Source organism: Chiloscyllium plagiosum, chromosome 20 (assembly GCF_004010195.1).
Source record: "Chiloscyllium plagiosum isolate BGI_BamShark_2017 chromosome 20, ASM401019v2, whole genome shotgun sequence".
NCBI lineage: Eukaryota > Metazoa > Chordata > Chondrichthyes > Orectolobiformes > Hemiscylliidae > Chiloscyllium > Chiloscyllium plagiosum.
Genome location: NC_057729.1, coordinates 1,911,791 through 1,935,095, shown reverse-complemented (window position 1 = coordinate 1,935,095; position 23,305 = coordinate 1,911,791). Strand labels below are relative to the sequence as shown.

The window sequence follows — 23,305 nt, the reverse complement described above, 5'->3', positions numbered from 1 at the left end:
GGTCAGTGTGAAGAGGATGTCAGTGTGAGGGGTCATTGTGGGGGGTGGGTCAGGTGAGGGGATTCATTGGGTCCATTTTGTGATTGTATGGGGCTCAACAGACGTTTTAATCCATGTAACACCTCTCCACTGACTGTTCTAGGAAGTTAGTGAGGATTGTCTGAATTCTCTGAGTTGGGGACAATTTCTGGGAGTTTCAGACATGGGATATTCCCCTTTGGGACTTCCCACCTCTCGGGTATTTACCCTGTGGTGAGGGTGTTCCGATATCCTAGGGGTGCCCTGGTGTATCTGTTGGAGTCTATCCAGTGTCCTGGGCCAGAACCCCTGAGTCCATGTCTAAAGCCACTTCCTTAACCTCAGCACGTGCCGTCACTTCACAGTCAATGACATGTTTTCAAAGTCAAAGATAGGAAACATGGCAGTAAATTTCTCTTCAGTAACGAAGCACCAACCGTTTTGTTACAATGATCAGAAAATCTACCTTTCTGGGTGTTTTATGAAGGTCAGACATTGACTTGGAGAATGTACGACACTCCTGCCCTCCCCTAGCACTACACTGAGGTACAACTCAGAGCGTACTCCATCACTGTGGCCTCTGCTACCATTGCCTTCCAGCCCATGCACCTATTCCAGCACAATGCCCTCCCTGGTGAAATTGTTGGTGACATAGTATCATTTAATCCATCTGTAATGGTAAAATGATCTGAGAATATCAGAACAAAGAGATAGGAGCAGGAATAGTCTACACAGGCCTCCATCCTGCTCTCCCACTCAGTACAGTTATGACTTTAACACCACTTTTCCACAATTTTCCTCGAGACCCTGGGAGAGAAATTAACATCAGCCTTAAATATCACAGAATCCCAGACTTGTGGCACTGCCAAACATCCAGAACTCTCTGGGGTGACAATTTCAAAGATTCAAAGGCCTCAGAGTGAGGAAATGTCCCCTCAGCTCTGACCTAAATGACCATAACCCTCATCCCGCTGACCCTGTGTTCAAAGTTCCCAACCAGAAAAACAAATTTTGTTTGACAAATGTATTCAAGTTTATTTTTTGAGGGCGCAACTAGGAGGGTTAATAGAGGGGAACCGGTAGATGTAGCCTATTTGGATTTCCAAAAGGCATTCAGTAAAGATGTATACAAAAGCTTTGTTTATAAAATTGTGGGTTACATGTTATAGTAAGGGTAGAGAATTAATGAATCAACAAGAAGCAGAGTGTAGGGATAATTGGGGCAATCATCAGTGCACTGCACAACAGTGCAGTGTTGTAATATTCAGTGCTGGGGCTTCAGTTCTTCAAATCTTAGAAAAAATATGTCAATGAAAACATGTATCTACATTTGCAGATAATACAGAGCTGTTGCTGAAAAGAGAGACATGTCACTGACATGTCAGGATTAAATGCAAGAATGTAAAATTTCAAGCTATCACAACAATTTATACTGAAGAGGAAAAAGGTGATTTGATCGGCTAAAACATCGCTGTGGAGATTGCAACAGCGAACCTCTGGATTCTCCAGAAATGCTCCTGAAGGAATTCCAATATTGCTGTTATCAGAATCTATCAGGACTTCAGCAAAGCTCTGGTATAATTTCAGCAAAACAGTATTTCAGCAGGGATTACACAGGGTCATGCTACAGCGATAACGATATTTCAGGGAGATGCTGACAGGGCTCAGGAATTTATCTAACAAGGTTCGGAACAGGCATGTCCACAGGTGGTTTTACAGCATTTCTGTTCCGCTGGGCAGTCTCCATCGTGTTGGCAAAATTCGGCACACATCTTTGTTCCCCGAGGCAGAGTGCATCTTCCTGGTTTCACTGTGTGAACACAATGGAGACGAAATCAGAAACTGGCAATACTGAGTGCAATACTTCGACAACATAAGACACTCCCTTTACCTTAACAGACCTAGAAGAAACTGACAAATTTATTTGAGTTTTTAATGAGGATGTAACTAAGAGGGTTAAAATGGGGAAACAGTAGATGTAGTATAATTGGATTTCCAACAGCCATCAATAAGGTGTATGCAAAATTGATATCACCAAAACCAATTTTAGTGTCAATGCACAAAACAAGGGCTTTTCCCATCCATGTCACTTCAGCTTTGAAGGAACCACCACACACAAGATACAGGCTACAGTTGTGAGTACTGAGGGCTTACCTCAGTTGTGTTGTCCTTACCTTTCTGTGCAGCAGTGCATGAATGGCCACATCCATTACTGCAACATTTCTCATCCCCCGGGCAGTCACTGTCATCCGTACAGTATTCAGCACACACTCCAACTCCACCGTGCCTCCGAGGACAGATCCCAGGTTTTCCTGTGGAAAGCAAGCATTCCACTCAGTCACGAGCTACATCTGATAATGAAATGCAAAATTGCCCATCCCATTCCTGATCTGACATTCCTCCTGGCTAGGTTTCGGGAACAACCATTCAGCCCCTCTAGTTGAGTGAGATCCTGAGTGTCCAACTTCCATCCATGACTCTGCATCGCTAAACGCCCCGACGAGTAATCATCATTGATGGAAGAAATGTTAGTGTGAGAACAAGGTGGAAGTGTCAAATGGTTGGGATGATGTTTGTACAGAGAGCGGAGGTGTTCCACAAAGCAGAGTGAGCTTCATCTCCCCAGTGTAGAGGAGACCACATTGTCAGCAGCGAATACAGTAGGCTAGATTGAGTGAAGTGCAGGTAAATCACTGCTTCACCTGGAAGTCTTGGGCCTTGGATAGTGAGAAGGGAGGAACTATCCCGACACAGGGTCAGTTTTAACTTGACTTTGCTTTCAGCAGAAATCCACCATTACCACCTCCTCTGCTCCTAGCTCCATCTTTGCCCACAGCTATTACCTCTCCCATTATCTCTTGTTCCACGACTTGTGTCATCATGAGTCTCCCTCACCCTCTAACCTTTCCCTGACCTTCCCTTCTGTTCCACTTACCCCACAGTATAAAACCCAATATTTTCCCAGTTCTCTCTTCAGTTCTGAAGAAATGTCAGACTGGACTCGAGGCGTTTGTTCTGTTTCGCACTTCACACTTACTGCTAGACCTGCTGAGATCCTCCAGCACTTTCTGGTTTATTTCAGATCCCCAGAAGCTGCAGTGGATTGTTTCCCAGTTGGACGTGCAGGAATTGAGCTCAGGTGAATTAGATAGTGTCATCGAGTCAGAGAGTCATACAGAACGGAAATCGCGCAGTCCAACCAATCCATGCCAACCATAATTGTCAGATACGGAGAGTTAGAGTGCTCTAGGTCATTGTTTCCTGATGATATGAAGCAAGGCAGGAGTGCAGAATGAAGAGAACACAGAGATTCTTCAAAGAGACATGGACCAGCTGAGTGTGGGTTCAACACGATGGCAGTTCAGGAGTACGTGACCAGTGACCCGCCATGATCATGTTGAATGTTGTAGCAGGTTATAGAGTCATAGAGTCATACAGCACGGAAACAGACCCCTTGGTCCAACCAGTCCATGCCGAACATAATCCCAAATTAAACTAGTTCACGTGCTTGCTCTTAGTCCATATCCCTCTAAATGTTTCTTATTCATGCACTTATCTAAATGTCTATTAAATGTTGTAACACATCCACCACTTCCTCTGGAGGTTCATCCTACGCATGAACCACTCTCTGTGTAAAAAAAGTTGCCCCCATGTCTTTTTAAACCTTCCTCCTCTCACCTTAAAAAGGTGCCCCTAGTCTTGAATTCCCCACTCCAGGAAAAAGACACCTGTCATTCACATTATCTATTCCCCTCATGATTTTATAAATCTCTATAAGGTCACCCTTCAACTTCCTACGCCTATCCAACCTCTACTTATATCTCAAACCCCCAATTCCCAGGAACATCCTGGTAAGTCTTTCTCTGAACCCTATCCAGTTTTATAATATCCTTCATATAACAGGGTGACCAGAACTGGACACACAACTCCAGAAGAGGCCTCATTAATGCCCTGTACAACTTCAACATAATGTATCAACTCCGATGCTCAACAGTCTGAGCAATGAAGTGTTCGGGGACCTGAATGGTATGCTCCAACAACAATGTCTCATGTTCCCATGTGTCATGGCTGAGTAGTGTGACAGGAATAGTTATTCTGGGAGTGTTCAACAGAGTCTCCCTCCAGAGAGAGAGAGAGTGAGGAAGAAGGAATATTGGAGAAACACAATATGGTCTATAAATATGGATGTGCCATTCATAGGGGCAGGATAGGGGTCTCTGATGGGGAGGTACCATTCATAGGGGCAGGATAGGGGTCTCCGATGGGGATGTGCCATTCATTGGGGCAGGGTAGGGGGTCTCTGATGGGGATGTGCCATTCATAGGGAAATTGCAGTCCAGTCAACACAACCCTGATGTGTGTGTATTCCCTCCTCATATATTCTTCCTCTGAATCCAAGCATCATTTTAATGAATTTCACTATGCTTCTTCCAAGACCAATACATTCCTCTGCCCAGAAATGCTCCCAGCAACCCTAGCTTTTGCCTTAGCAGATATTCCTGCTGCTGTAGTATGGCTTCAACCCACTTGTGTTATATTTCACTCGATATAAATATGAGCATCTATTGTATTACTTTTAATAAATATAGTGAAGTGTTGAGATGATAGAAACACAGAGTGGGAGTAGGCCATTCGGCTCAGTGATCAACAAGACCATAGGTGATCCCCTATTTCCACACCATACCCCCAATCTTTCTTCATTCCCCACATATCTTTGTTTTCAAGTGAGCTTCCTATTTCTTTCTCAAATATATCCACTGACTTGACCTCTGCAGCCATAGGGCCACCACCCTCTGAGTGAGAGAATTTCTCCTCAGTTCCATTTAAAATGGCGTACTGTGTTTCCTGACCAAATACTTCTTTTTTTCTCTTTTTTTAATAATTTAATCCTAAAATCTGTAATGTTGCTCTTTTTGCTTCTCTTTTGTTCGATTTTTCTGGAACTGAAGAAGCTGTATCCAGGGAGCTTTGTGCCTAAGGTGGCTCCGTAAGCGCTGAATTGTACACTTTTCACTGTACTCATTTGAGTTTATATGACAATAAAGCTAATTCTAATGCTAATTTTCTGGAACCCATGGCCATAGAAACACTGTCCCTGCAACCAGCCCGTCCACCCCGTTCGAATTTTATATATTTCAATCAGATCCCCCTCCCAGTCTTCCACGCTGCAGTGAATACAGGCAGTCACCCTCATCTCCTCATAGCACACAGATAGAGCTCACCAGTCACACCCTACTGCTCACTTTCCCAACTCACTGTCTCCTGCCATTAAGCCAATTCCTCACCAGGTCAACCATTATCCTTCAATTCTATAATTACTACCTGAGCCACAAGCTAATTGGCACAAGGTCAATAAGATTAAGCAAGTAAATACGTGGCTCAAAGACTGGTGGGGGAGAAATGAGTTTGAATTCGTGAGACATTAGCACCAGGACTGGGGAAGAAGGGACCTATTCCGATGGGATGGTCTTCATCTGAATCATGTTGAGACCAGAGTCCTAGCAAATTGCATAACTAGGACTAGTTAATTCAATAACACACCAGTTAATTCAATATCTGTTGTTGGGAAAGTGTTAGAATCAATTATCAAGGAAGCAATATCATGACATTTGGAAAGTTAAAATACTATCCATCAGAGTCAGCATGGTTTTTATGAAGGGCAAATCATGTTTGACTAATTTGCTAGAGTTCTTCGAAGATGTAACAAGCAAAGTGGATGGGGGGGGTGCTGTAGATGTAATTTATCTGGACTTCTGGAAGGCATTTGATAAGGTGCCACACAAAAGGTTAATTCACAAGGTTGGATCATATGGGATTAGGAATAATTTAGCCTGGATAGATGACTGGCTGAGGACAGAAGACAGAGAATCGGGATAAATGCTTTTATTTTGGAACGCAAGGTTTAACTAGTGGGGGGCCACAGGGTTCCGTCCTTGGACCCCAGTCATTTACAATCTACATTAACGACTTGGATACAGGATTGGAGGCTCTACAGGCCAATTTGTGGATGATACAAAAATAGGCAGGACAGTAAATTGCAATGAGGAAATAAGAACCTTGCAATGGATACAGATAGGTTAGGAGAGTGGTTCAAAATGTGGCAGATGGGTAAGTGTGAGGTCACGTATTTGGGTCGAGAAAATGGGAAGGTGACCTATTACCTAAATGGGTAGAGACTTCAGGGTGCCACGGTGCAGAGGGATGTGGGTGACCTTGTTCATGAGCCACAGAAAACTAGCATGTAGGTACAGCAGATAGTAAAGGAAGTGAATAGAATGTTGGCTTTTATAGCTAAAGGAATACAATATAAAGATAAGGAAGTATTGTTGCAATTGTACAATGCATTGGTGAGACCACACCTGGAGTGTTGTGCAGAGTGTTGGTCCCCTTATTTGAGGAAAGATGTACTGGCACTAAAGGCAGTTCAGAGGAGGTTCACTAGATTGAGATGTGGAGTTTGTCGAATGAAGAGAGATTGAACAGTTTAGGCCTATACTCTCTGGAATTTAGAAGAATGAGGGGAGATTAAATTGAGGTAGTCAAGATGATAAAAGGTGTGGATAAAGTAGATATGGAGCAGATGCTTCCTCCTGTGGAGCATTCTAGGACAAGAGGTCATAATCTCAGGATAAGGGGCAGCAAATTTAAAACAAACTTGAAGAGAAATTTCTTCTCCCAAAGGGTTGTGGATCTGTGGAATTCACTCCCCCAGAGTGCAGTAGGTGCTGGGACAGGGAGTAACTTTAAGGGGGTGTCAGACAGATTTTTAATTGGTAATGGGTTGAAGGGGTATGGGGAGAAGGCGGGAAAATGACAGCGAGGAGCATGTCAGCCATGACCGAATGGCACTGCAGAGTTTTTACATTTTTATTTTTACATTACATTTTTACATTACAGTGTGGAAACAGGCCCTTCGGCCCAACAAGTGCACACCGACCCGCCGAAGTGCAACCCATCCATACCCCTACATTTACCCCTTACCTAACACTACGGGCAATTTAGCATGGCCAATTCACCTGACCCTGCACACCTTTGGACTGTGGGAGGAAACCGGAGCACCCGGAGGAAACCCACACAGACACGGGGAGAACGTGCAAACTCCACACAGTCAGTCGCCTGAGGCGGGAGTTGAACCCGAGTTGATGGGCTGAATAGCCTAATTCTTCTCCTGTATCTTATGTCATGAACTTATAAGCATTAACTTTTCCACAAAGACACTCATCATTAGTGAATGTTAAATCAAAGGGTACAGTGGTGACATTACTGCACGAGATTGCTACAATGATGAGTTCAGAATCTGGATCCACGTGTAGATGGAAGTGTAAATTTGCTAAGAGGGATTGATGGGGTTTCAATGCAGGCACATTTGAGGTCACCCAGCAGTTTTTTCTTAATTCACTTGCGGGATCTCTGTGTCACTGGCAAGTCCAATGTTTATTGCCTTGAGCTGTCGGTGGAGGTATTCCAAGGATCTTTTGTGAATTTCTGCAGTGCATCTTGTAGACAGCACATATTGCTGCTACTGAGTGTCAGTGGTGGAGGGAGTGGATGCTTGTGGATGTAGTGTCCATCAAGCGAGTTGCTTTGTCCTGAATGGTGTCAAGCATCTTGAGTGTTGTTGGAGCTGCACCCATCCAGGCAAGTGGGGAGTATTCCATCACACTCCTGACTGGTGCCTTGTGGATAGTGGACAGACTTTGGGGAGTCAGGAGGGGAGTTACTCACCGCAGTATTCCTAGCCTCTTACCTGGTCTTGCAGCCACTGGGTTTATATGGGGAGTCTTGTTGGACAATTTGGTCAATGGCAATTTCCAGGACGTTGATACTGAGGAATTCAGTGATGATAATATCAGTGAATGCCAAAGGGGTGGTGGTTAGATAGTCTCTTATCGGGGATCGTCATTGCCTGGCATTTGTGTGATGCAAATGTTACTTGCCACTTGTCAACCCAAATCTGGATATTGCCCAGATATTGTTGCATTTGAGCGTGAACTCTTCAGTATCTGAGGAATCATGAATGGTGCTGAACATTGTGCAATCATCAGTGAACATCCCCAATTCTGACTTTATGATGGACGGAAGCTCATTAAATGAAGCTTTTGTCCCTTCATGTTGCTTTTAGGTGGTATTCATGGAGCAATTCCTGCCTCACTTTGTTTCTTCATTATCTCCATCACTAGATGCCCCCACACCCCCTCCATTCCCATGTCACTCTGGTCCCCAGGTAAACAGTGTGGTTCACTCCTTATGTCTGTTCACAGTCATCCATCAGGTACATTGTGAGATGTTGCTATATGCGGTTTTGTGATGTGGTCCTCAGGTGTAATTGCCCAGGGCTCAGCACAGCTAACATGGGAATGATACTTACTGAATGCTGGGGGCACACACACGGCCCCACAATCAAACACGCAGCACTTATCCGGCCCAGGACAATCTGCATCACACCGGCATCCCCGTTTTGTCACTGCAACCACCAATCGGCGTGGACACTTCCCAAATTTAATCACTGCCAACACAAAGCACAACCTGTAGGATTGGACTCACACAGAGAACATTAGACTGCAATCGAAATGCCTAAAGAACACAACTTGAACAGCTGTGTAAACAAGACTTACAATGAGTGTTAGATAACTTACTTTTAAAACTAAATTCAGCAATCCTTCAAAGTTCCTTATTGTTTAAACCAGCTTTTCTTTGCCCATTTCCTAGCACAATCAAAAATACTGGAAAATCAAAAGAGAGGGTCTTTAACAACAGCAAGTTTCATTGATGTGGAGGAAGATCCTGAAAGCTAGGACACAGCAGCAGTACACTTTATGTCATCTCTTGGAGTTTCTGTTCATCATCTCCCTCATAAACTGTGCTCACTGCCAGAGCTTCCCACCCTCTGCACTCATCCCTTTCCCCATTTACTTTGGGCAGAACTCCATTGTCAGAAACATACAGCTTGCCCCATCCCTAAACAACAGACTGTCCCACAGCTCTGTTCACCCATCAGTGCTGTATTCATTGTGTAGTGATCCCAGCTGATGCTAATATTGGACAAGCCGCATCCCAGAGTGAGGCCTAGTTTGACAGACTGTAGCTTTTATTTGTGTTAATTCTTTATCATGGTGGTCAATAACCGAACATATTTAAAAGAGGCTGACAATGTACTTTTAACAAAAAAACAAAGATTATGACAAAAAAAGCCAAAAAAAGCAAACTATTTTTTTACCAGACACAAAACCTTTTTGAAAAGGTCTTATTACAAATTTCAAAATTAAGTATTCAGATCTTTTAGTTTCGCCAACAACTATGCAGAAACTTAGAACTCAGTGAACAGTAACACCGTTTCCAATTTAAAATTACTTGTTCAATTGGTATAGCTGTACTTTTTTATTTGGAACAAATCTCTGCATTGATTGATGTGATTTCATTAGTTTATGTCAGTTCCTGTGACTTTTAAGCAAACTGCTGAGAGACTCAACGTGGAGAGTTCCTTAAATACCTCTTCCACAGCCTTCCATTCTGGAGATTTTCTCTTCCTTACATTAATCCATTCATTCGTTCTGCCCTGACGGTTTTGGAGACCACTAAACTGCACTCCTGCTGCTGCAAGCCTTTTTTTCTCTCTCTCTCTACTTGAAAGACTCTGCAGACTCACTAACCTTCTGGATAGTTCCGTGGTTTGAAAATACATCGTTTCTGAACTGTCTCCCTGTGTCGTAAGATGACATGTTGTTAGGTAACCCAATTTTATTCTCTCGTCCATCCTTATTCCAAAGTACTGAACTAATCATGTTGAGTATTTGTAAGAGTCACAATGAAACACATATGAACAAATTTCTCAATAATGTAACACCGCTCAACGGAATGAAAAACTGAAGCAAAAGCTATGTGTCCTCTGTTTAACACATACAATATAGAAATAACATCCAAATGTAAAGTTTTCACAGTTCTGTCTATTTTAGAACTCAGATTCCCAAATAATAAAACATATATTATGAGCATTTATAATAAATTGGTTCACATTGACTCATGATCTCTCTCCCCCTCAAAATTAGTTTTTGTTTCCAATCCAATATGTCACCTCTCCCTATCTCTCTCACCTCCTCCAGCCCGATACCCTCCCTATCTCTTTCACCTCCTCCAACCCCTACATCTCTTCCTATCTCTCCCACCTCCTCCAGTCCCTACACCTCTACCTCTGTCACTTCCTCCAGCCCCTACACCTCTCCCTATCTCTCCCACCTCCTCCAGCCTCTACACTTTCCTATCTGTCACCCCCTCCAGCCCTTACACCCCTCTGTATCTCTGTAACCTTCTCCAAACCCCACATCCCTCTCTATCCCTGTTGACCTCCTTCAGACCCACACCACACCCTATGTCCGTTCCCTCCTCATGCTCCGACAACCTTTCGGACGTCTGCACTCCTTCAATTTTGGCCCTTGCCCATCCCCATGACCTTTGACCCACCACTAGCTGTCCTGTGTTCAGGTGTCTGTGTGTCAAGGCCTGGAATCCTCTCCCAAGATCAGACCTCTCCTCTCAGCTCACTTGTCTCGACCTCCCTTTCTCTAGCTCCTGGTGCGTCTAATTCTGTCTAACATTTTATGGAATTATTTTTGTTTATTCCTGGCCAGGCGCCAACGGCAGTTCCTGGTGTTGTCACCAACACTGAAGCTTGATTCAAATGGACAATCGATTATCCCGGACAGTCACTGGGAAAATGGTGACGCTGATCTCACTACAACCCTCTGAGAGTCTGCCACGAACAAACTGCACTTGGATTAGTTAGGAAGCTGCTGCCTGCATCGGCTGAACGTGGCCTTCCTGTGCTTTTTGGCAAACACTTGTTGTGGGCTAATTGCAGCCATTTCCTGCATTCCTCACGCTGAGGAGAGTGGATATTCTTCCATGGCTCACCCTGCCCCGAACACTAATGAAAAGGGAACTTCCTGATAACTACCTCTCTGTCCATTTGATGCCAATGTGAAAGGTCAGCATTATCAAGAACAAGCACTCCCACCCCCACAACCCAGATCAGGGTTTGAGAGCAGGCAGTAAAATCACTTTGTGTTCGCTCAGGTCAATTCTCTCGTTGTGAGGGCAGTCAGGCCTCAGGACAATCGGGGTTCCCTCTCGACGTTGGGAAGGTCACTGCTTTATTCACGCTCAGGAGCAAATCTGTGACCAAAGTGATTAGATTAGATTCCCTACGGTGTGGAAACAGGCCCTTCGGCCCAACAAGTCCACACCGACCCTCCGAAGAGTAACCCACCCAGACCCATTTCCCTCTGACTGATACACCTAACATTATGGGCAATTTAGCACGGCCAATTCACCCTAACCTGTACATCTTTGGACTGCGGGAGGAAACCCACGCAGACACGGGGAGAATGTGCAAACTCCACACAGACAGTCGCCCGAGGCTGGAACCGAACCTGGGACTCTGGTGCTGTGAGGCAGCGGTGCTAACCACTGAGCCACCGTGCTGCCCTGCCAAGGAGTGTTGGACCCTGCCAATAAATTAGACAGAAAGACTTTGGACTTTGTTTTCGAGATGGAATGAGTTCTCACGCAGCATGAGCTTGTCCAGATGCTAGGTGGATGTGGAATTTGATCAAACTGGACAGGTCAGAGGCTGGGAATAATGCAGTGAGCAACTCTCCCTGAACCCTGTCCACCATCTACAGGGTTAGAGTGGTGCTGGAAAATCACAGCAGGTCAGGCAGCATCCAAGGAGCAGGAGAATCGACGTTTCGGGCAAAAGTCCTTCATCAGGAATCTGCCTCGGATGCTGCCTGACCTGCTGGGCTTTTCCAACACCACTCTAATCTTGACTCTAATCTCCAGCATCTGCAGTACCCACTTCCCACCATCTACAAGACACAAGTCAGGAGATGTGATGGAATACACCCCATTTGCCTGAATGGGTGCAGCTCCAACAACATTCAAGAAGCTCAGTACCATCCAGGGCAAAGCAGCTCACTTCATGGGCACCACACTTGCCCTGTCAGCATACTATAGGGACTTGTCCCTCCATGCCACCATAGTCCACTCCCCTGTTGCACTTTATCCCCCTCCTGTGAGTCCAAACCCAGGAAGTATAGCACCTACTTGTATCACTTTCTTTCCTCACTATTCTTCAAACACACCTTCCAGCTGAAGCAGCGTTTCACTTGTGGCTTTTTCAATCCTGTCTACTGTATTTGCTGCTCACTATGCAGTCCCCCTAACAGCGGGCACACCAAATACAGTTGATTGCTTTGTAGCTGCCAAGCTTGAACCTGGCCTCCTGGTCACTCTCCACACAATGCACATTGTTCCCTCTCATTTAATTCTCAATTAGGAGTATTATAGGGAATGGGTGAACAAGCAAGCTGCCATAAGAGCAGTATTTCCCTGACAGAGATGAATGCAGGTTGGTGCGTTGCCTCCCGAGAGCTGAAGACCAACGATGTCACTAAACTGGTGCGATGAACCCTGGGAGTCAAGGTTCAACAGTCAGCTGTCATTGGTCATGTTGGTACAAAACCCATAGCCTGACTGATCAATGTTGTCCTGCGATCAGAATTTAGGGTGTTAGGTCGGAATATAGCAAGCAGGACCTAAACAATAATAATCCTATAGACCACAAATTTCTTCCAGAAGGACCAAGTAGATGATCCATCTCCTCCAGTGGTCTCCAGTATCAGAGGTGCCAGTCCCCAGCCAATTCGATTCACTCCATGTGATATCAAGAAACGGTGGAGGCACTGGATACTGCAAAGGTGAAGGACCCTGACAGCTTTCCAGCAGTATTACTGAAGACTTGTGCTCCAGAACTTGCCACTCCCCTAGCCAAGTTGTTCCAGTACAGTTACAACACTGGCATTTACCTGACAATGTGGAAAATTGCCCAGATATGTTATAGAATGATCGAGTCACAGAGTCATACAGCACACAAAAAGACCTTTAAGTCCAACTCCTCCATGCTGACCAGATTTCCTAAACTGAACTAGCCCCATTTGCCTGCATTTGGCCCATATTCCTCTAATCTCTTCCTATTCATATACCCATCCAGATGCCTTTTAAATGTAATTGTACCCGGCTCTGCCACTTCCTCTGGCAGCTCGTTCCTTACATGCACACCTCTCTGTGTGAAAACATTGCCCCCTTGGGTCCCTTTCAAATGTTTCCCCTCTCACCCTAAATGTATACTCTCTAGTTTTGGACTCCTCTACCCTGGAGAAAGACCTTGGATATTCACCTTACCCATGCCCCTCATGATTTTGTAAACCTCTATAAGGAAACGCTGCAGCCGCCGACGCTCCAGGGAAGAAAGGTCCCAGCCAATACAGCCTCTCCTGAAACTCAACCCTCTAGTCGTGACAACAAAAAGCAGGACAAATCCAACCCCATCAGCCGACTGTCCAATCTGTCCCACATTCCAACAGGATATAAAGGACCAGTCCCAGGGAGCAGCTAATCAGTTCAGTTCTAGTCTCTGAGGGTTGTTACAATTCCAGTTGCAAGTGTTGAGTCCAGGTGGTTCACAGTAATGTGGACTTACCCTTAATTGAAACTTGACAATTTCACAAGGGGGCAGTTATGTATCTCAGATGTAATGTAAGTAGCTATTAAGGCATAATTCTCAATTAGGAGTATTGTAGGGAATGGGTGAACAAGTATCAGTAATTTATACTATAACAACAAGGAGAAGGATTTGGCAATCATCTTATCCAAGGCATCTCAGATGATTCTGATGAATATGGCTACAACAGACACAAAGATGATTGAGAGGCTAATCTCACTTTATATGTACGTATATCACTTTGCAACTCTTCCGAGCAAAGATTCTGGACCAAGATCTCCGTCAATGGCTCACTGTGCTCTATTGTGTTTTCTAGCACTCTTGGGGAATGTTCTAACATTGAAAGTGCTGTGGGAATGAAGTCATTGTTGTTGGCTCAGTTTCAGTTATGATCAATTTGGACTCAATACCATGACCAACAATTTCAGGGCTTGGACCTCTGAGAGCAGCTCAAGACAAATACTCAGTACAGAACCAGGAAGTGGATTGTAAAAACCAGAACCAGTCACCTAGAGGGGGAAAAAAAATACTTGGGAGCAGACTGACACCCCTCTCAGCCTCACAATATAAACGCTCTCACTCTGGTACATGATTGCCGGGTCTCATTAATCAGCACAATCAGAAAGATTGTCGAAGATTCCTTCTGATACGTCCAACAGGCTCAGATATTGGGAATAAAGGAGTTTAGAGAGAGAACAAAGTGTCAATGAAGAGAGAGAGAGGAAGGGTGAATTAAATAGGGAGACAGCAGCTCAGAGGTATATTGTAACTTGCTAAAATTCAACTGAAGGAAATGTTTCCTTACCCAGTGCTGGATGTTACACAAGTATTCTGAGAATGCAGACCAAGTGAAACAGTCAAGACTGTGTGTGTGTGTGTGTGTGTGTGGGGAGGGGGGAAGCGATCAGGATGGAAACACAATTAATGTATTTGCAAGTTGTCCGAATGTAGGGTAAATGAAAAAATAGGCGATGGGGGTATCCAAGAATTGATCCTTTGAGGACTCCAGAGGGAATAGTGTGGAGCATGAAGGAAGAAGCTGTTGTCAAAGTTTTGATGTTTATAACAGATGGTTAAAAATAGAGAGACAGAGAGAGGGACATGGGAGGGAGTGTGAAGCAGACGCCTAAGAGAGTTGCAGACAGGAGAGAAATGGAGCAAACGTTGAGAAAGATGGTAGTAAAGTAAATAGAAGAATTCAATGATAGCATTAAGATAGAGACTTGAAAAGAGGACACAGAGACAACTTGTTTCATTCACTCAGTGGTGGGGGATGCAACTGATTCATGTTCATTACCCTCATGAGCTAGTAAATCATCAAACATTCCCCATTGCCTCGGTTCGGAAACTCCTAGAAAGAAGGCTGAACTCACCAGTGGAGTTGTGTCCCTTTGTAGAGGTGGACTCAAGCCACAGGAAGAGGGTGCTGAGGGTGAGCACGAGGATAAGCCAGTGAGGAGACTGTGTTCCCATGTCTGACAGAGAAAAGAGCTGGACTCAATGAAACTGCAGCTCCACAGACTGAAACACCGCTATTACCAGCCTGAAGGTCTGGGCAGGTCTCATTACCTCAAATATTTCAAGTATTCATGCTGTGATCCAGCCTTGTGTTTATACATAAGATCCCAACAGAAATTTTGATGCCAATTTTGAAAGAAATGTGTTCCTAATTTATTTGCATCCCTTGGGGTCCTAGTGCCCCACTTCTCGTTCTGAAAGACTATTGTTTATAATTAAGGCTTTAGTGAGCTGTTTGTGTGCAGGAAGTTCAGGAATTCCCAATCTCGACCCTGAGAAACCGGAGGAGGAACAGAAATGGTTTGCATATGATACCGGCAAACCGGGGAACGGGGGGAAGGAAACCTGAGGTGATTGTAGCTGCTTTCTGCAGAAATGGAAAGACTGAGGGAGGAATTCAAGCAACAAAAACCCTTAATAAGACAAATGTAAAATAGTTCCTTTCATGGGTCAGTTCAAAAATAGGGATCATGAATGTAAGATATTCTCAAATAAAGCTGTTATGGACGGTGAAGTTCACTCAGTCAGCTTGCACGATCTCTGTTGGGGAGATCCCTTGGGGAGATTTATTGCCACGACTCCTGCTTTTCATTATTAATCCAAGATACTGACACTATGTGAGGAAGAATGTCTACACCAAGTCAACGGTAAAAGCTAGTTATAGCACATTTCGAATTGTTCCTTTTGAGACCCTCAGGCTCCCTTACCTAAGAGTAAGTCCACATTACTGTTAGTTACTTAGAACTTCGAACCACAACTGGTTAGCTCTTCCCAGGAACAGTCCCTTATATCCTAAAGGACAAAGTCTATCCCAGGATGTCAGTTAACCATTTCGGGTACTGACTGATAGATAAAGCAAAAATCTAGTGAAAAATTTGAATCATTTTTGTTTATTTAATCTGCTTTTTCTAACCAACCCGATCAAAGATGCTATTACACGCCTCTAGAGTGGGTGAGGCTTGAACCCAGGTCACTTAGTGCACAGGTCACTTAGTGCACATTACTACCGTACCACAAGAGGGCACCACCAAGCTCTCATACTTTTTCTTAATTTAATTTATTTTTCTAACCAACCTGTTCAGAGAAATGATTTGATACCTCTGGAGTGGGTGGGACTTGAACCTGGGTCTCTTGGGCGAGGGGAAGGGGCATTACCACAAGAGGGCCCTGAGATAGTTATCTGTACTTGGGCAGGAGAAAAGCTATATCTGACCTTGATATAGCAATGATAGAGGAAGAAATGCAACAGTATGAAGTGATTAACTGGGAGAGGTACCAGAAAGGGTATCCCAAAGATTAAGATATAGAATTAGGGACTCTCTGAATTTAACAAGCAAAACACCATTAAATGAAGGAATCAACAATATTAAAGAGAGTGATAATTATTTTTACTATTCACTTATGGGATGTGGGTGTCGCGGGCTGGGCCAGCATTTATTGCCCATCCCTACTTGCCCCTTGAGAAGGTGGGGGTGAATTGGCTTCTTAAACCGCTGCAGCTCAGATGCTGTGAGTTGACCCGCAATGCCCTTAGGAAGGGATTTCCAGGCCCAGCAAGACTGAAGTAACAGCAATATATTTCCAAATCAGGATGGTGAACAACTTGGAAGGGAACTTGAAAGTGGCACTATCTACTGCCCTTGTCCTTACAGATGGAAGTGGTCATGGGTTTGGAAGGTGCTGTCTGAGGATCTTGGTGGATTTCTGCAGTGCATCTCATGAATGGTACACACTGCTAGCTACTGAGTGCCATTGGTGGAGGGAGTTGATGCTTGTGGATGTGGTGCCAACCAAGTGGGCTGTTTTGTGCTGGATGGTATCAAGCTTCTTGAATGTTGTTGGAACTGCACCCATCCAGGCAAGTGGGGAGTATTCCATCAAACTCCTGATAGTGGACTCCTGATAGGGATACTCACTGCAATTTTCCTAGTCTTTGACCTGCTCTTGTAGCCACTGTGTTTATGGGGTGAGTCCATTTGAGATTCTGGTCAATGCTAACCTCAAGAATGTTGATAGTAGGGGGTTCAGTGATGGTAACACCATTGCATGTCAAATGGTGGTGGTGGTTAGAATGTCTTTTATTGGAGATGCCTGGCATTTGTGTGATGCAAAGGTTGCTCACCACTCATTAACCCAAGCCTGGATATTGTCCAGACCTTGTTGCATTTGAACATGGACTGCTTCAGTATCTGAGGAATCGTGAATGGTGCTGAACATTGTGCAATCGTCGGTGAACATTCCCACTTATGACCTTGAGATGGAGGGAAGGACGTTGATGAAGCAGTTGGAGATGGTTGGGCCTAGGACACTCCCCTGAGGAACTCCTGCAGAGATGTCCTGGAGCTGAGACGACTGACCTCCAGCAACCACGACCATCTCCCTTTGTTCCAGGAATGACTCCAACCATCAGAGAGTTTGATCCGGATACCCATTGATTCCACTATTGCTGGGGCTCATGATAATACACCCAGTGAACTTGATATGAAGGGCTGTCACTCTGACGTCATCTCTGGAATTCGGAACTTTATCCAGGTTTGGACCAAGGCTGTAATGAAGTCAGGAGCTGAGTGGCCCTGGCGGAACCCAAACTGGGCAACACTGACCAGGTTATTGCTGAGTAGGTGCTGCTCGACAGTACTGTTGATGCCACCTTCCATCACTTTACTGATAAACAAGAGTAGACTGATGGGGCGGTAATTGACTGGTTTGGACTTGTCCTGCTTTTCACATATGGTACATACCTGGGCAATTTTCCACATTGTCAGCTAGATGCCACTGCTTTAACTGCATTGGAACAGCTTGGCTCGGGGAGTGGCAAGTTCTGGAGCACAAGCCTTCAGTGCTGTTGCTGGGATGTTGACAGAGCCCATAGCCTTTACACTATATAATGCCTCCAACTATTCCTTGATAACACGTGGAGTGAATCAAATTGACAGAAGACTGGTCTCTGTGATGCTGGGGACCAATGGACAGACCGAAATAGATCATCCACTTGACACCTCTGGCTGAAGATTGCTGCCAAAGCTTCAGCCTTACCTTTGCGCTGATGTGCTGGACTCTTCCATCATTGAGGATGGGCATATTTGTGAAATCTCCTCCTCTAGTGAGTTGTTTAATTAATCCACCATCATTCACGACTGGATGTGGCTAGATCTGATCCATTGGTTTTGGGATCACGTAGCTCTGTCTACCTTGCTGCCTTTGCTGTTTGGCATGCATATAGTCCTGTTTGGCAGCTTCACCCAATTGATATCTCTTTTTAGGTATGCCAGGTGCTGCTCCTGGCATGCCCTCCTGTACTCTCCACTGAACCAGGGTTGATCCCCTGGCTTGATGATAATGGTTGAGTGGAGGATATGCCAGGCCCTGAGGTTACAGATTGTGCTGGAGTATAATTCTGCTGCTGTTGATGGCCCACAGCGTCTCATGGATGAGCCTTGAGTTGTTAGCTCTGTTTGAAGTCTGTCCCATTTAGCACGGTGATAGTATCACCCAACACAATGGAGGCTATTCTCAGTGTGAAGGCAGGACTGGGTCTCCACGAGGACTGTGTGGTGGTCACTCTTACCGATCCTGTCATGGACAGATGCATCTGCAGCCAGCAGATTGGCAAGGATGAGGTCAACGATGGTTTTTCCTCTTGTTGGTTCCCTCACCACCTGCCGCAGACCCAGTCTAGCAGAGATGTCCTTTAAGGCCCGACCAGCTCAATCAATACTGCCACTGCTGAGCCAGTCGTGGTGGTGGACATTAAAATCCCCCACCCAGAGTACATCTAGTGCCCTGGCCATTCTCAGTGCTTCATCGAAGTATTGGTCAACATGGAGGAGCACCGATTCATCAGCCGAGGGAGGATGGTACGTGGTAACATGCAGTACGTTTCCTTGCCCGTGTTTGCCCTGAGGCCATGAGACTTCCAATGGGGCAGGACATAGCCAGGGATGGTGATGGTGGTGTCTGGGACATTGTAAGGTATGATTCCATGAGTATGACTGTGTCAGGTTGTTGCTTCCTTAGTCTATGGGACAGTTCTCCCTATTTTGGCATGAGCCCCCTCATGTTAATGAGGAGGGCCCTTGCAGGGTGATGGGGCTGTTTCTGCCATTGACTTTCCCGGTGCCTTGGTTGATGCCAGGTGGTCCATCTGGTTTCAATTCTTTGTTTACACTTCATTGATACAACTGAGTGGTTGCTCAGCCACTACAGAGGGCGGAGAGACAGCCACACTGCTCAGGACTTCCGCCCCAGGATTTTAAAGAAATTCATGGAGAAGCTCAATGTCAGGAAATCATTGCAGCTCAGAATAAAGGACACAGTGATCAAAGGCACAGAAAATTATTGGTGACTTATCCATTGGCATCCCTCGATCTGCATCCTATATCCAGTAGTCCACACCCTGTAACCCTCTGTTCACACCCCCTGTATCCCTCAGTCTACACCCTTTACCCTTCTGTCCACACACTGTAACCCTCTGTTCACACTCTGTAACCCCATATCTACACTCTGGAACCCTCCATCTCCACCTTGTAACCTTCGTCCACACCCTGTATCCGACCATCTACACCCTGTAACCCTCTGTTCGCACACTGTATCCCACATTCTATACCCTGTAACCCTCTGTCGACACCCTGTATCCTACCATATGCACCTTCTAACACTCTGTCCACACCCTGTATCCTGCAATCTACACCACGTAAGCCTCTGTCCACACCCTGTAACTCTCCACCTACACCCTGTTACCCTCTATCGACACCTGTATCCTACCACATTCACCTTATAATGCTCTGTCTACACCTTGTATCCCACTATCTACACCCCGTAAGCCTTGGTCCATACCTTGTATGCCTCTGTTCACACCCTGTAACCCTCTACTCTCACCCTGTATCCCCCCATCCACCCTCTGTACGCCTCCATCCTTACCCTGCATCCTTCGATCTGTATGTTGTATCCATCCATCCAGGCTCTGTATTCCTCTACCTGCACGATATATCCCTCTGTCCATTCACTCTATCCCTCTATCCCGACCCATGCATCTCTCCATCTACACCCTGTAACCCTCTGTCCACACCCTGTATCCCACAATCTACACCCTGTAACCCTCTGTTCACACCCTGTATTCTACCATCTACACCCTGTAACCCTCTGTCCACAACCTGTATCCCACAATCTACACCCTGTAACCCTCTGTCCACACCCTGTATCCCACAATCTACCCCCTGTAACCCTCTGTCCACACCCTGTATCCCACAATCTACACCCGGTAACCCTCTGTCCACACCCTGTATCCCACAATCTACACCCTGTAACCCTCTGTTCACACCCTGTATCCCTCCATCTCCACTCTGTAATCCCCTCTTCACACCCTGTAACCGTCCATCCACAGCCTGTAACACGCTGTCGACACACTGTATCCTACCATATACACCATTTCCGCTCTGTCCACACCCTGTATCCCACAATCTACACCCTGTAAGCCTCTATCCACACCCTTTATCCCTCCATCTACACCCGGAACCCTCTGTCCACACCTGCAACCCTCCATCTACATGCTGTAACCCTCTGTTCACACTCTGTATCCCTCCGCCTATACCCTGTAACCCTCGGCGCGCACCCTGTATCCCTCCATCTACACCCTGTAATCCTCTGTTAACACCCTATATCACTCCATCCACTCCATAAAACCTTTTGTTCACATTCAGTATCCCATCATCTACACCCTTTAACCCTCTGTTCACACCGTGTATCCCTACATCCACACTCTGTAACCGTTTGTTCACACACTCTATCCCTCCATCTACACCCTGTGACTCTCTGTTCACACCCTGTATCCCAACACCTACACACTGTTACCCTCTGTTCTCCCTGTATCTCCAATCTACACCCCGTAAGACTTGATCCACACCCTGTAACCCTCTGTTCACACCCTGTATCCCTCCATCCACACCCTGTACCCCTCTGTCGACAGCCTGTATCCTACCATATACACCTTTACCGCTCTGTCCACACCCTGTATCCCACAATCTACACCCTATAAGCCTCTATCAACGCACTGTAACCCTCTGTTCACACCCTGTTTCCCTCCATCTACACCCTGTAACCCTCTGTCCACGCCATGTAAGCCTCTGTTCACACCCTGTATCTGACAATCTACACCCTGTAACCCTCTGTCCACGCCATGTAAGCCTCTGTTCACACCCTGTATCTGACAATCTACACCCTGTAACCCTCTGTCCACATCCTGTATTCTACCATCTACACCCGGTAACCCTCTGTTCACACCCTGTATCTGACAATCTACACCCTGTAACCCTCTGTCCACATCCTGTATTCTACCATCTACACCCGGTAACCCTCTGTTCACACCCTGTATCTGACAATCTACACCCTGTAACCCTCTGTCCACATCCTGTATCCTACCATCTACACCCTGTAACCCTCTGTCCACAACCTGTATCCTAACATGTACACCCTGTAACCCTCTGTTCACACCCTGTATCTCACAATCTACACCCTATAAGCCTCTATCCACAACCAGTATCTCTCTGTTCACACCCTGTAACCATCAATCTACACCCTGTAACCCTCTGTCCACACCCTGTATCCTACCATCTACACACTGTAACCATCTGTTCACACCCTGTATCCTACAATATACACATTTTATCGCTCTGTCCACATCCTGCATCCTACAATCTACACCCCAAAAGCCTCTGTCCACATCCTGTGACCCTCTGTCCACACTCTGTAACCTACCATCTACACCCTGTAACCCTCTGTCCACTCCCTGCTTCACCCCATCTACACTGTGTAACCCTCTGTTCACACCCTGTATCGCACATTGTAAACCCTGTAACCCTCTGTCAACACCCCGTATCCTACAATATACACATTTGAATGCTCTGTCCACATCCTGCATCCTACAATCTACACCCCAAAAGCCTCTGTCCACACCCTGTAACCCTCTGTCCACTCCCTGTATCCCAACATCTACACCTGTAACCCGCGTCCACGCCCTGTATCCTACCATCTGCACCCGTAAACCTCTGTTCACACTCAGTATTCCTCCATCTACACTGTGTAACCCTCTGTTCACACCCTGTATCCCTCCATCCACACCCTGTAACCCTCTGTCGACACCCTGTATCCTACCATACACACCTTTTCTGCTCTGTCCACACCCTGTATCGCACAATCTACACCTTGGAAGCCTCTATCCACATCCTTAATCCCTGTGTTCACACCCTGCATTCCTCCGTCTACACCCTGTAACACTCTGTCAATACCCTGTAACCTACCATCTACACGCTGTAACCCTCTGTTCACACCCTGCATCCCTCCATCTACATCCTGTAACCCGCTGTCCACACCCTGTATCGCACAATCTACACCCTGTAACCCTCTGTTAACACCCTGTTTCCCTCTATCTACACCCTGTAACCCTCTTTTAACACCCTGCTTCCCTCTATCTACACCCTGTAACCCTCTGTTCACACCCTGTATCTCACAATCTACACCCGAAAAGCCTCTATCCACACCCAGTATCTCTCTGTTCACACCCTGTAACTCTCTGTTCACACCCTGTAACCCTCTGTTCACACCTTGTACCCTACCATCTACATCCTGTAACCCTCTGTCCACACCCTGTATCCCTCTATCTACACCCTGTAACCCTCTGTTCACACCCTGTATCTCACAATCTACACCCGAAAAGCCAATCTACACCCCATAAGCCTCTGTCCACAGCCTGTATCCCTCTATTCAAACCGTGTAACCCTCTGTTCACACCCTGTATCCTTCCACCTACACCCTGTAAATGTGTGTCCACTCCCAGTATCCCAACATCTACACCTATAACCCACGTCCATGCCCTGTATCCTACCATCTGCACCCGTAACCCTCTGTTCACACCCTATATCCCACCGTCTACACCCTGTAACCCTCTGTCCACACCCTGTACCCCTCCACCTACAACCTGTAATCTTCTGTTCACACCCTGTACCCCTCCATCAACACCCTGTAACCCTCTGTTCACACCCTGTATCCCTCCATCCACACCCTGTATCCCTCCATCCGCACAGTGTATCCCTCCATCTACACCCTGTATCCCTTCATCCACACCCTGTATCCCTCCATCCACACACTGTATCCCTCCATCCATACCCTGTATCCCTCCATCCGCACCCTGTATCCCTCCATCCACACCCTGTATCC

The 23,305-nt window shown here is 45.9% G+C and overlaps 1 protein-coding gene across 1 annotated transcript; it reads right to left on the bottom strand.

Annotated features, from left to right (window-relative positions):
• Window positions 1-1,032: 1,032 nt before the first annotated feature.
• On the bottom strand, window positions 1,033-15,153 carry wfdc2 (WAP four-disulfide core domain 2). The gene is made up of 4 exons (XM_043710095.1): window positions 14,950-15,153; window positions 8,387-8,524; window positions 2,193-2,330; window positions 1,033-1,828 (listed from the first exon to the last, which is right to left on the bottom strand). Exons 1-4 carry the CDS (start codon window positions 15,047-15,049, stop codon window positions 1,695-1,697), a joined length of 510 nt encoding a protein of 169 aa, XP_043566030.1. The 5' UTR covers window positions 15,050-15,153; the 3' UTR covers window positions 1,033-1,694.
• Window positions 15,154-23,305: the final 8,152 nt, after the last annotated feature.